Below are 14,642 nucleotides of genomic sequence, written 5' to 3' on the forward strand. Positions count from 1 at the left end.
CATGCTGTGGGGATGTTTTACTGCTAGAGGTGCTGCTGCATTGCTTACAGTGGATGAAATTCTTCTAAATTCATCATCTTCCTCAAAACTTGGTATAAAATAAACAAATAGAGCTTCTATTAGTTAAGTCTTACAACTATTTGGAAAAGGTTGAATCTGTCTGATGACCAAAGCTGGAAAAACTAACCCGCATAGTAAGAACCGTTAAATGATACACCAAATGTTAATGTGTCAGTATTTGATTTATTTCAGATTGTGTTTATGAGTAAAACTGTGACAGAGAGGTCACTACATTTAAAGAAATGTTACCAAAAAATATTCTTTCACTCAAAACATGAAAATGAGTTCAAATTACAGCTGAATTGGTTCAATCCAAGTATAAAAATACCTCTTAATTTCTTCTAAACACCTGAAATAGCAAATTGTGATTAGAAGATATTTACAGGCCTAATGGTATAATGTGTGTAATAACCACTAATGTTTCCCTCTGTACAGTAACAATTTGGATTAAAAATAAAGCGTCTGTTAAAAAATAATTGTAAGAAGACACACCATAGGGTGGATTGTATTTGTATCAGTTTACATAAGAGGAAAAAAATCCAGCACAGAAATGGATATCCTTACATTTCTGTATAAAATTATTTACATTCACCTTTAAGTGTAAAACTGAGGATAAAATTTGCAGTTTTTTTATAGTTAAGTGTTTGTAGATGTTAAAACCCTGCGAAAGATTTTTTTAAAATATCCTCGTAAGGAAGTATTGTACAAAATAAACCCTAGAATGTTATTTTTTAGATCCCATGTTCCTGGAAATGTGGGATCCCTCAGATAAATCTCTGTTAAACTCCAGAACTGGATTCGCATCCTCCTGTTGTTACAATCGCCGACCACACGGAGGCAGCAGAGAGTCACGTTTAGGCAAATTCACTTTCAGGAGAGATCGCTGGAGAAGCTCTGCTCTCCTCGCAGCCACGTCCATTCCTTCAGCATCTAGGAGAAAAAACACAAAATAAAAACACTTTCACCATTCCAGCAGTACATTAAAGAACAGCAGGCTCAATTCTTTCACAATTCTTTCAGTATGAGTGGACAAACCTCCATGTTGCTCTCTGACTCCTGGATGGTTTCATGCAGTAAACTCTGAAGGCGACTCTCGAACGTCCTGCTCTCCTCCACTAGAGACTCATCCCTGCAGACACGCATGATTCATGGCGTTAATACTGTTATCACAACTTGTCTGTGACTGTATTCCCAGGAAACTGGACTGCATGCAAGCATGAAAAATAAAGAGATGGTAGAAAAAAAGGAGCGTTCAACTCCAAACAACGCCTTCACATGTTTTCTCAGAACTTCCTCAGAGAGCTCGATGTTTATCAAAGCTGCATAAGGTTAAGGAGTTACTACTGATTAAATACTCACTGCTGCTGCAAGCTGTTTCTAGGGGTCAACAGAGGAGGGACGGACGAAGGCGTCCGGAGTCCATCAGGGCTCCCGCTAACAGGGCTTCGAACTTTGCTCTGCACAAAAAAGAGAAAATGCTTTTTCACGCTCGCTACAGCAGGTGCTGTAGCTGAATATTTGTCTTGATTGTACATTTGGATAACCAGCTGCTTCTTCCTCCTCCTGTTTTACAGATTGCTTTCTTAAAGTTTTAATCATTCAAAATAAATAAGATCTTGTGTCGTATGTTTCTGTGAAATTAATTGAGCGTTCTTACACAGGCGATTTTCAGCAGGTCCCAAAGCTCCTTCTGTCGTTTCTCCTGCAGACCCATCAGGACCTGTTCGCTCTCGGCCAACTTCTGGACCACTTCCTCCACCTTCGGCAGCAGCTCCATCACACGGTGGCGACACATTGCAGTCTTACTGCACACACACACAGAAAACCCCCAAACATTTTAGCAACTGGAGTGGCAGTTGTTGGGATTTACCTGTGCAAAAGGTAACCACTAAAGGTATCCTGTTGTGCTCCTTGGACAGGTTAGAATAGATTACTGATCTTTAAAAAGCCTGACCTGCCGATTCTGACTTAGGTCGATACCAATTTCCTTTGTCTGAAATGTTACTAGATAAAGTAAGAAAGTTACAAAGATGTCAACAGTGGGTCGATCTACCATTCAACCTTCTCTGATGGGAGAGAAGGAGAGGACAGTGGTTGATTTTTAAACCTTTCCTGAAGCAGAAAAAATCAGCTTCACATGTAAGTATCAACCAATCACTGGTCCCTAAAAATTAAGGAAATCGACAACAATAAATCGGCTGGCTGATAACTCAGTTCACCCCTAGTCTATGAAACATGTTCAGTACATATTTACCTCAATATCATTCTTAGATTATCAGATTTTAGTCTATTCCGTTCTGCCTATTTAGAGCTGGGTGTCTTGTCACTTTAAATCAAAATAAGCTGCTGCTGGCCACATCCCTCCTAACTCAGCATTTACACCCGTACATGAAAATGACTACAAACAGGTGGACAACTATACAACTGTACATCTTTGAAAAGCAGAAGTAGCGCCTCCTGTACAACCAACAAGAATGCAGCAAGTGATTTCTGGATGGTAAGTCAACAACAAAACATTTGTCTTTTCCAGCAGCCATTGTACAGTGCATACAGTGGTAAAACCAGCTGACCAAACGTGCTGGAGCTCAGCTTGGGTTGCTAGGTAACAGTGCAGTGCCTGTTAAATGGGACTTAAGAATCGGGAAGTTTTAGAAACAGCTAAGACTTTCTAAAAAGTTCTAGCCGTTTCTAAATGGCTAAAACTTTAGAACTCAAGCAGTTGAGACCCAAATGCAAGTACAAAAACTGGCAAAATGTGAATTTGGCATAATAGGTCCCCTTTAACCTCACACAAATGAAGACTGCATTATGATGCTAAAAACTAGCTTGGAAGTGGATGGTTTTGCAGGGTTTTACCTCAGGCTTTGTGTGTCAAAGCCTGAGGTTACTGGGTCGGGTGTGAGGGAGCATTCTGGTATTACTGATAGTGAATGTATCATGCACACATGGCTTGGTTTGGTCAAATAAAGTTAAAGACAACCTAAAGACAACCTGGTTGAGTCCAGACTGGACTGGCATGGCTCCAGTTGTGCCTCTGAGCGCTTTGGGTCCAGCTGCTGGTCTGGATTCAACCAAAAAATCTTCCCAATCAAATATGAGGAGAAATCTATGACCTCCATGCCAATGCAAAGAAACAATCAAGCTACTTGTTTGCAGAAATGGCTTTGTGATTATGTAGTTCTCTAGTTTCTCTATTTGCTTTTGTTCGTCCTGTCAGATTCCCCCCAGGCTTCTCGTTTCCGCTTGGTTTTATTAGTCTTACTTGTAATCACACTCCTCTGTACTTATTCTGTGCTGGTTATCCTGACTCTGAGCTGTGGTTGCCTTGTTTTGCTTTGTCACACGTCTGGGTTTTGTCTGAGTTCACATCATTAAATCCTTTATTTTTGATCCAGCTCTGCCTCCTGTCTGCATTTCAGTCCTCCATTCGAATAAACACAGAAGGATGCGGCTTCAGGAAAGATTATTTTTAATGTGATCAGGGCCGGATTTACAAGAATGTGGGGCCCTGGGCTGGAAACTGTTTTGGAGGCCTATCCAATCAATCAATCAAGTTAATTTCTTATCACATTTCAGCAACATCATAAAAACACAAAAATAAAAAGTCATAAAAGCATCACTGAGAAACCAGATGCATTTTGTCGAGTGCCTGTCGTAATAAGCAAGAAATCAATTAATCACATGACAGATTAAAACCATAATTCATTTTGTTGTTTTATTTATTTTGGATATTTAAAATGTCTTCCAGTTCCAGAGTTAAATGTTTAAATTTAATGTTTATTGAGCTTTGAGCATGTGTTCTTGCATTATTAGGGCATTTATTTAAAAAATAGCCTCAAAACAACAATATTATCGTTTATGTCAAAAACGTCTAAGATAATTTATCGTCCAGCAGAATTTGTTGTTGTGTCAGGCCTAATATCAGGTAGGTTTAATACGCCTGTTGGTCAATAGTTTCATATTGTTCACCCCCCAAAAAAAGAGTATAACTTCATAATTTACTTCCATCCACTCCTTTGAACATGTAAATATGCTTTGCTACTATTCTTCTTTTGATTTGTTTGCTTTTGTTTTACATTTATTTTATTTTTATATAGCTTTGTGCACTACGTTCATTAAAGTCAAACTGCTACTAACAATAATTTTTTAATATTTGAGTATTGTTTATATTCATAAGAATCCCAAATGCTATAAGAACTCATCTGGCATGGTGCTACGACTCTTACATGAAGGACAATATGTGCATTCATTAAAAAATTAAAAGATAAAAAAATAAAAATTTGCAATGCCATGAAGTTATTTTTTTTCACCTTAACAAGCCGTTGATTAAATATCCTAGAGGAACGTAAGCAAGTTCTTTTGTGATGATTATAAGTTTGACTAAATTATGCTACGACAACCATAAATTTATAATTTATTTCCATTTTAGACTGTTTCTTGGCTGATAAATGCACAAACTACATGTGGATGTTAGTGAAGTACCTGAGGACTGTATAGAAATCTCTGAGTTTCTTCTCGTAGAACTGCACCGCCTGAACCATCAGACGGGCCGTCTCTGTGCCATCTCCTGGCGTCCGCTGGTCTGAGGAAGGAAAACCAGAACGTTGTTTGTTTCCATTTGCAGACACCCAGACGAGTGGTGATGCTTGAGAAAGAAAGAAAGAAAGAAAAGAAAAAAGCCCATACCTCTGGGTTTTTCCCTGAGTTTGCGGAACAACTCCATGGCTTTTCCTTCCCTGAGGATTAAAAAGCAGAAGTGAGTCTGAGCTGAAGGAGAAGTGGGTTTTTGGGTTTATTTTTAAACTCTAGGTCAGACTCACAGCGTGTCCAAAGTCTCCCCGCTCCTCCATGGCTGCCTCTGCACATCCACGATGTCTGGCTGCAGCTTCATCATCTCCTCTTCCAGTTCGGTCACCTGGGCCTTCAAACACACACATTTTAATCCTTTGAATAATGCGAATACTCCTTACATAGACAATGAAACACTCCAGCATACCTGACCACAGCTCAGGGCCGTTTGCTCCATTTCCCTCCAAACGCTCAGAAGTTTCTCCGATGCTGTAAAAGTGTCATCCAGACAGTTTTGGATAAATTAGCTCCTGCTGAGGTGAAATGTCGATATTTCCTAATCTATTTCAAATTTCTGTAAAATAAAAATACAATGTACCGATCCCTGTGGCTGTCTGCTCGTTGTACTTGTCCATGTCGATGTGAAGGCTGGTGTTGAAGAAATCCAGCTTGGCTGTCAGCCGCTGGTACATGGAAACCATCTCAATCTTCTGTTTGGACAACGTGGAGTTGTGCCGCAGGAGGCTCATGCTGAGAGAAGAAGAAAAAAATGTTCTTTCTGCATGTGCATAAATATGTAAACAGTGTGAAAAAACCTTGGTTCATTTACCGCCTTAACCTAGCTTGTATTTTGTTTCCAAAAAAGTAAAAATAATCATGTGATATTTTAAAGTCGTCTTAAGTTAACGTTACAATTTATGTTAAACTTTGACTTATTTAAAAATTTTTAGTTAACTTAAATTGTAACTTAAGTTTGAATTTAATTTAAAATTTAAGTTAACGTAAGTTAGAGTTTAAGTTAAGTTTTAATTTAAGTTAAACTTAAATCTCAACTTAAAATATAAGATTAACTTTATTCTCAAGGCTGTTTTCTGATAAGAATCTTTGCTCTCCTTTAATTCCTTTGCATTTTCCTTGGAAAAACAGATAATGGGGTAGAAATTTACCCCAAAAAACAGCCCTGGTGAAGGTTCAGATATGACTCTCAACCACTGGGGTAAAATTTTACCACTAAGTATTTTTAACTATGAATATTTCAATCCTGCTGTTTAAATTGTATTTCATTTGGATAAATAATTTCCAGGACCATTCTTTAGTTTCCATAGCAGTAAAACATGAATCAGGAGTGGTTTAAACTTTTGCTCAGTTCCGTGTTGGTTGGCTGGTGTGTCGGACCTACATGGCAGCTTTCTGGCCTTGCTGCAGCCGCTGCCAGTCTTCCTTCAGGGAGCGGATGGTGTGCCACACCTGGCCGCATGTCCTCCTCAGCTGGCTGTACGGAAGAGAGTGTCTGGGATCTTTTTCTGCGACAGAGACAAGGAGCAGGTTTCATCAACTCAACTTTTAGACATTTTAAAATCTTTTAAGAACTATATCATAACAGAAATGTACAAAAGAAATGTAGGGAGGAACCAAAACTGTGCTAACTAGCTAGCTAGCTAGAAAGCAACATGCTAGCTGCTAATGGCTTGTTTGTATGCTAGCAAGCCTTAACAGGCTTCAGTCATGTTTCAGCCTATGAAGACGTCTCAAACTTTTTGCTGAGTTGACACTTTTAATGGACTTTTAATGCTATTTTAATGCAACTTTTCTTTAAAAGTGTCATTATTTACCGAAAAATGCTAAGTTGACACTTTTAATGCTCTTTGATTGCAACTTTACATTAAAAATGGCATTGTTGGCCAAATGACACTTCATGACAGCAGTCATAAATATTTTCAATCTTATATCTGGTTTCTGGTGCAAATATCTTAGTAAATTTTAATTAAGACAAATCTAACTCAAAAGTAACTTATTAGCAAGATATAGAAGTTTGTTTAAAGTAAGTAATTTCTTGATGCTGATGAAAATGTACTAGTTCCAGTGGCAGATTATTTCAATTATAACATTGATAATTTACCTATAACAAAAATTGTCTTGTTATAGGTAAATTTATTTGCCAGTGGAACTAGCACTTTTTCACCAATATTAAAGAATTATTTACATAAAACAAGCTGTGATATCTTGCTGAAAAGTCACTTGTAAGTTTGTTTTGTCCTATTTCAGGTGTGATATTTGCAGTAGAAACGAGAATAAGATGACTTGGTAAGAGTTGGTGTTTTGCATTGTGCATGGACATCCTGAGGAGGCTTCAGGACCTTTCTGCAAACCAAAGCATGCTGAGTTGCTGCTGTGTACTTACGGATGAAGCGGATATTTTCTGGAAGTATCCGAGGACTGAACTGGGGCTCATACGTGCAAGAGGAGCAATCAAATAAGAAAACAAGAGTGTAGTCTGTTCGTCGTCCATCTACCTCCTATAGAAAAGCAAAATAATGAGCCAGAGTCTCAAGGTTTGAGGTTTTACACTTTGCTTGTAAGACGTCGTTACCATGTAATCTACTGCGGACTGAGAGGCGAGCGCGTTTGGCTCCAGGACCAGCCCTGCTTCCAGCAGCAGCTCCTGATTGGCTGCAGGGATGTTGGTGTCTTTTTCAATCCTCAGCTGAAGGTTGGCTACCGTCTCATCGTCCGAGATGGCGTATATCAGGATTTTAGCAGACATCATGTTCAGGACATGAACCAGCTGAAGAGACGGCATAAAATGAGGGAAACAAAGCAGGACGTAAAAGTAAAAATGGTTCTCTGCTCACCTTGAGCTGCAGTATGGACTCCAGCTGGTGGAAGCAGTCGCTGGGTGTGTTATTGGGGTCTTTGCCTCTCTCCTTTGGCGACCATTTTAACATGAGCTGGAGCCACTTTTCCAGCCTCTCTGATAACAGACTGTCAGACAACAGACAGAGATGGAGATGAAAACACATCTTTATGTGTTATAAAAATAAACACAAACATTAAACCAGACTGACCTTTTTTTTTGTTTTAAGTCAGCAAAACTATTTCTATTTGCTTTGAAATCCGGTAATGATATTCTGTTTAAGAAATTTCAACAAATCTGAACTTTTCATACACTAAGGGCTAGACCAGATAATATAATGGATTTAATTCACAGCATTTGATTTAACTGGAAGGATACCATTAAGGAAACAGTTCAAACACAACGCTGGTGGCTGAAAACATGTCAATATTTCAGTCAATATTAATAATTGACTAGTTTTCTGTTAAATTAGCATTTTATTCCTGTTTAATTCAGTTTCTTTTTTATTTAAGCAGTTATGAGACAGATCGGTGAAACTGTTACTCAGTTACTCGACAGATCGTTGCTAGGTAACCACAAGTTGTTGCTAGGTAACCAGAGTGACCAGAGAGTTATTTTCCAGCCCTACATGACATCATGGGAAAATTAAAAGAAATGAGACAAGATTTACATTAAATAAGAAATAACTTTGTTCACGCGACATAATTTTGATACATCTAAAAAATAAATCACGTCCTCCTAGCATCAAAACAAGTTTTTTCAAAACTGGTGTGTTTATTATTGATATCGACTGATATGAAAGCCTAATATGGTGATACATTTTTCAGCAATATCGTCCAGCCCTAGTCAGACAGTGAGTGGAAAATGTTTTTATATATACTTGTCTCTAAAATTCTGAGCAAAAATTTTGTATTTATTGGCAGAAAATGAGAAATAAAAAAGATGCAGTGCATTCAGACCTCAAATAATGCAAAGAAAACAAGTTCATATTCATATAGAAACAATAATTCTAATGTTTTAACTTTGGTGGAACAACCAGGAGTTTTTCAATGGGCTCAGTGAAGTGGGCTCTTATTTTTTTATATATAAATATATGTACATTTTGTTAGGTATTTTTCTCAAACCTATAAAAAAGACCACAGACAACGTATATGAATTTTATGACAAGCTTTTGCAAAAGGAGAAATCTCCATCAACAACTTTTTCAGCCGTTCACAGAGAGTTCTGATCTGCCTCCGCGTGAGCCCCTGTTTTATTGTCAAAGCAGAGCAGCCAGAAAAAAACAACAGAGGTCGTAAAACATTTAACCTAAACAAACCAGCAACTCAGTTCTTCCAGGTGTGATATCTGATCTACGATCTGAGCCCAGTTCAAATCTCGGTCAAGCTGTTAACAAAACAAAATACGACTGCTCACAGGCAGTTAGGAGGTATTCTGGTTGATAAGAATTAAGGTCTGAGAAAGACAGAGTTAACTGTTTCACATGAAGATGAAACAGACAGTCCTGACCTCCAGGTCAGTTCATACACACATAAGGAAGAGAACACTTTAAACTAATTAACATAAGACTGAATATAAACTAAAGTAATAAAATGATAATACCAAACATTCTCTAACACATTTATATTTATATATTTATATTTATTTTAAGTCCAAACTCAAAACCATTCGTTTGAACTAGCATACAGCCTTTAATTATCTTTGTACTGTCTTATAAATCTTTTTTTTTTTTTTTGTTTGTTTGTTTTTTATTACCGGTATGTATTTTATAATCTGCTTGCTTTTATGTCAAGGTGACCTTGGGTGTCCAGAAAGGCGCCTACAAATGAAATGCATTATTATTATTATTATTATAAAGTAACTATGTAGTAGGGAGTATTTTCTAGCTGAGTTTGGTGTGTGTTGTGTATAAAATCACCTGTTGAGGTTGTTGGGCTGGGGCAGGTTTTTGGAGAAGCGGATGTCGCCAGAGAGGCTCTCGTAAACTACGATGTCGTTGTCGTTCTTCAGCCTGACTTTGTTGTGCCTAAAAAGACACAGATGGGTCAGAGCCTCATGTTGACTTTGTCCTCTTTGTGTCTTTAGGAGGGTGGGATGATTGTTGGAGTGAAATTCCTCTCTGCAAAGACCAGACCATGACTTCCTGCCAAGCTTAGGGAGTATTTTTCCAACAGCGTCCCCCATGAGCTTCACGTCATTCATTACACTGGTGAAACAACAAGGGGCACTGATGCTGGCACCACCCACATATCCTGCAATTCATTGGAAACTCCTGTTTTTCTTACATTCAGTCCAGACGTCATGCAATAATATTTATCTTAAATAAAGCCAATAATTGTCTAGCTTCAGAAAATATTGCTAAATTGTCTTACGTTATTACTGCTGATAGAACGTGAGATAAGGAAGAAGAAAGGTAGAAGTCTTCATCACTGTTCTGTGTTTTGACATCTAACAGTAAAAATGATCCACAATGAGTCACTGCAGATTGCACGATTTCATCTGTATTAAAATAAATGTACTTTATTGATGCCAGCTTGGGATTTTTCATTGTTGCAACAATAGACATGCAGTGGGTGAAGAAAGTTTTCTAGATGTAAAAAAGAAAATCAACACAAATTCTTTCCTTCCACCTTTTATGTGACCTATGACCTTTATAACTGAGTTAAGCAAGAACATGTTTGAAGTCTTCCGAAAGAAAACCAAACAATTTTAGAGTTTAGAGTTGACAAAAGCCACATTTGGCATAAAAACCACCAACAGAAGACCAATGTGGAAAACGGTGGTGGCAGCATCATGTCTTGTGGCTGATTTGAGTTTTTTTTTTTTTTTCCATCTTATTTTTTATTCAACTCACTCAATAGATATGAATAGTTAATGTAACAGAGAAATCCTGAATGAAAAGAAGCAGAAGGAAGCATAAGCTTATATTTGCCCCCGATCACAATAAGCTGATGTTATAAATATTATTATGGACATAATTCAAATTCACAAACACAACAAAACATCAGCTTATTCAAGGCCATATTTCTTCATCATGATTTTCACTTTTTTTCTAAATGCATAGAAATTTAGATTGTTTTATCTCGTTGTTGATATTCTTCCATAAATAAACACATTTAATTTATATTTCCTCTAAATCTAGATTCTTTGAAAATCTCAATTGCTTTTAAGTTGTATATGTTTTTTTTCTCTTTTTCAAATCTATTTTGAATATTTGTTTAAACAAATTAAGTTTAAATGAATTCAACTGTATAAATGTTGGGTTTTTGTGATGTTTGTATCTACTTCCACTTGTGAGTCACTAGTGGCTTTATTTACAATAATCAGACAGAAAATTGGTAAGAAATCAAACGAATCAAACAACATGGCTGCATCAAGTACTAATAGCCTCTCTGATTTAAACAAAATATCAAAACAACATTAGTTTTTGTATTTAAATAAGGTTATGTTATGGTCAGAGGTGGCAGATGTTGCTGTGAAGTGCAAGAAAAACATTTTGGGATTCTTTTTACAAAGAGTATTGACCAATAAAAGCAGTTCAATGCACTAACAAGAAGCCGATTTGAATTTAAATCATCACATCACCAACTTTTTTCACATATAAGAGACTTAAAATGCGAATCTACCAGGGAACAGGTTGCCAGGTTGGTAAGAAAGGCCGAAATCCAGTGATGCACTCGAACACCAGTGTGCCGAAGCTCCAGTAGTCCACAGAGACCGTGTACTTCTGCCTCTCAATAAGCTCTGGAGCCTGAGACGAGAAAGAGCAGATTTAGAGCCCAGAACAAAAAGATGACGTCAAAAATGGTAAAAGATGAAATATTAAAACAATCACCAGATACTGTAGTGTTCCCACAAACGATGTGCAGAGGCTGCTCTGGTCCAACTCCTTAGCATAGCCGAGGTCTATAATTTTATGGATGAGCTGGAATAGTAAAATATAAAGATAAAATCATCTAATTTTGTCTCTGTAAATGCAATATGGCAACTGGAAAGGAGGCATATTATGAAAGAAACAGCAATCAGCCTGGATGTTTACGTTTCCAGCTAAAAGAAGAAAAAACACCACCCTGAGTGTTACTCTCAGGTAAACCTAAAACCTCAGCCAAAACCTGGAAATTCCCAGTTATCTTGGTTGCTGCTTGTGCAAAGACAGTTTCACCACTGCAACAGGAAACCATCAACACATAAATGTAGCAGTTGACCAACATTTTTTACTTGTTGCAGCTCAAATAAAGTAAACTCTGACATGACAGCATCCAAATCTGTGACGCAGAAGCAGCAAAGCTCATTCTGCCTCGTTTTAGGCGCCAGGGAACAGAAAAATGATCAGACTTTGGGTTTAATCTGATCCACTGACGCCATGCGGTGCCTCTGTTATCCATCCAGCACTGAAACCACAGTAACTGCTCTGCGTGTAGAAATATTTCCAACAGCATCGTCTCTGGGGTCGTTTTGTTACCCAACTCTGACGGTAAGAATGTGAAAAGAACTAAAACAAGCTCAGCTTTGCACATTCACTTTTGTGCCACATCAGATTAAATCAGTGATTCTTAATGTGGAAAAGAAAGATGCCCCCATGGGGCAAGTGGGTGATAGAGAGGAGTAATTACTTATCTGTTTAATTTTTTTTGTTCACATTTACATTTTTTAAATCAGACAAATGTAAAATATTTTGATCTTGGAACTCGTTTCTGCTCTCATATTCACAAATAATGACATGAATTGGTACTTGGTATCACTTTATAAGGTTATTTATTTTCATCAATTTCATATTTAAATATTTTTTTAATTGCATGAAATAGAAAACAAAATAAAACAAGAAGTATTTTTCTTTGCTGACAGATACATAGAATTTTTTTGTATATGTGATCAAGAAGGTTTTTTTTTATGCTTTTGTTTTATTTTTTCTTTTCCCTGTTTGACAAATAAATCAAAATGAGAATGACTAATTTTTCTTGGAGTTATGATGTCTGCAGATAGAAGCATAAACTTAAAAAAAGTCTAAAACGGCATGTTGAAATCCTGCACACCATGAAGACCTTGTAAACAATAACAACTGTAAAGCAGAAAAATTACTGAAAAAACTCGACTCCTCCCAGAAAAATGCACAAAACATTTTTCTTTTGAACTATTTAGCTTGACAGAATGACTCAAATACAATTTGACAGAAAAACAAAGTTATTTGTTTAAACAAAGTTTTAATTTTATTTTGTTTTTTTACTTTAGAGTTCATACTGACCAATCTTTCTAACCTTGTTAGATTCTTTTCGTCTTCCCATTGGTAAACCTCTCACTGGACAAAACTAAGCAGTGAAATTGCCAGTTATTAAAGTTATTTTCTTCAATCGTCAAACAGAAAACACAAAATAAAAGGATGAGTAAATCTGTTTGGATCAGTTCTTTGTTTTCACTTGTTTGCCTGAAAATGCTGCACAGTTCCTCAAATGGCAACACGCTTCATTCATTGTGAATCAGTGCTAGCAAAACGTTTGCATGTTAGTTCAAAGCCACAATAATGAACAATAATCTCAAAAGAGACGCATCCCTGCAGAAAACAGCAGTGGAATCACTCTGAGGGACTCCACCCCATTAAAAAAGATGCAAAAAACAGATGGTACGACAAGTATTAAACAGATTTTTGTTTTATTGAGAAAGTTATGCAATGTTCTAAAAGGTTTCACACGTTTCTGTATTTTGGATTTGTAGGAAATAAAAAAATAGAGTAAAACAATTAAAATAGTCATGCCTTATAGATTCTTTCAAACTGCTTAAAAGCAAACCAAGTAGATTTTTTTTGTCCTATACATTTCCTTGATTTGTATTATTTCATATTTGCTGGACGTCTAAAATGCAACAAGACAGGAATATGATTCTGTAAATAATCGCTGACATTACCTGCAGAGACTTTTATTTTTTTATGCATGTCAGAGAAAACAGTCATGCTAAACTATAAACTTGAGTAGATTGAGAATGTTCCTTCTGTTGCTTTTTATGAAGTCATAATATTGTGCATAAACATGAATATAAATTCTTTAATGAGTCTGACCTCAGTTGCATAACGTTTTAGGCTGGATCATGACATGCAATGATTTGTTGCACAATAGGCAAAGTGAAGTGCAAACCCCTCAGTTTTCCACATTTCATATGAAGTGGAAGGACTAAACATGTTGAGAAGATTTATGTTCATGACCGTCTTTGTTGTGGTTTGGGGGTTTAAACTCACCCTCTTCTCCCCCTGCTGCAGCACGATGTTCTCTGGTTTCAGGTCTCTGTGGATGATCCTCTTGCTGTGGAGGTAGGTTAGAGCTGAAGCTAACAAACAGAAAAACAGGAACAATTTGCAGAAATGTGACTCAGAACTACAGCAGACCAGTAAATGTATAAATTTATCGAGCAAGCTACTTATAGTTTGGTTAATAAAAGAATATAAAGGAGGCTCAAAAATCACTGACACTAACTGTGCTTAATTTTAAACTAATTAGATATTTATTGTCCAACAGAGAGGAAGTTTAGCTTGTGCTTTTTAGAAAATTATTCCCTTGATTTATGTTGATTTAATTCACTTTTGATTCCATCCAAACACATTTATTCGAGTTCACCCAAAACAATTACTTCAGACCATTTTGTATTAATTAAAATGCAGATTAATAATAATTCTGAAGTTTCAAATGGAAATATGAAACATTTTGTTGTATTTTTAAACTTTCGGATCTAGAAATGGACATAAAATGCAACAAATTTAACTTATCACCATTATGATGCACAAGCATGTTTCTAATGTTTTGGTTTTAAATTGCTTCACTGCATCAATTGTGGAACACTTTAGCAACACATTTAGCTCAATACTGTAACTAAAAGTTTATAAATTCAATGCAGCTTAAACAAGCTGCATTGAATGTATAATGCAGCTTGTTTAAGCTGCATTAAACAAGCTAGCAGGAAGTTAGCAGGAAGTTACTCCTGACTTAATTACATCATAGTAACTTTACACAAGCCTGACCAGAAAACCATCATTTTGTTTCATATGTGAAACCAAATTCCAACTTATTGTTCCTGCTTATGTACAAGCCAGCACTGCAGGACAGCTCGCTGCTGCAAGAAGTTAGAAAATGTAATTGTTTAAAACTTACTTAAATATTGCGTCAAAAGTTGTGGG

At 36.7% G+C, this 14,642-nt stretch overlaps 1 protein-coding gene and 1 long non-coding RNA gene across 3 annotated transcripts in view; one reads left to right on the top strand and one right to left on the bottom strand.

Annotated features, from left to right (window-relative positions):
• Positions 1-223: 223 nt before the first annotated feature.
• The window catches only part of ikbkb (inhibitor of nuclear factor kappa B kinase subunit beta), a 30,446-nt gene continuing 16,027 nt past the window's right edge, over positions 224-14,642 (bottom strand). For both annotated transcript variants that reach the window (XM_015047858.1, XM_015047859.1), the window contains exons 6-22: positions 13,710-13,798; positions 11,319-11,408; positions 11,110-11,234; positions 9,402-9,509; positions 7,482-7,611; positions 7,220-7,414; positions 7,031-7,145; positions 6,029-6,152; positions 5,228-5,379; positions 5,057-5,118; positions 4,881-4,981; positions 4,747-4,796; positions 4,543-4,642; positions 1,718-1,865; positions 1,420-1,517; positions 1,096-1,189; positions 224-990 (exon numbers count right to left, since the gene is read on the bottom strand). In XM_015047858.1, the coding sequence (XP_014903344.1) occupies positions 931-990; positions 1,096-1,189; positions 1,420-1,517; positions 1,718-1,865; positions 4,543-4,642; positions 4,747-4,796; positions 4,881-4,981; positions 5,057-5,118; positions 5,228-5,379; positions 6,029-6,152; positions 7,031-7,145; positions 7,220-7,414; positions 7,482-7,611; positions 9,402-9,509; positions 11,110-11,234; positions 11,319-11,408; positions 13,710-13,798 (1,841 nt within the window). In that variant the 3' untranslated portion in view covers positions 224-930. The remainder of the gene's footprint in view (positions 991-1,095; positions 1,190-1,419; positions 1,518-1,717; positions 1,866-4,542; positions 4,643-4,746; positions 4,797-4,880; positions 4,982-5,056; positions 5,119-5,227; positions 5,380-6,028; positions 6,153-7,030; positions 7,146-7,219; positions 7,415-7,481; positions 7,612-9,401; positions 9,510-11,109; positions 11,235-11,318; positions 11,409-13,709; positions 13,799-14,642) is intronic.
• Positions 6,046-10,015, top strand: LOC106956807 (uncharacterized). The gene is made up of 2 exons (XR_001426827.1): positions 6,046-6,174; positions 9,569-10,015. It is a non-coding gene; the product is annotated as an uncharacterized LOC106956807 (long non-coding RNA).

This window comes from Poecilia latipinna, unplaced genomic scaffold (genome assembly GCF_001443285.1).
Source record: "Poecilia latipinna isolate Pla-1442-1.1 unplaced genomic scaffold, P_latipinna-1.0 Scaffold845, whole genome shotgun sequence".
NCBI lineage: Eukaryota > Metazoa > Chordata > Actinopteri > Cyprinodontiformes > Poeciliidae > Poecilia > Poecilia latipinna.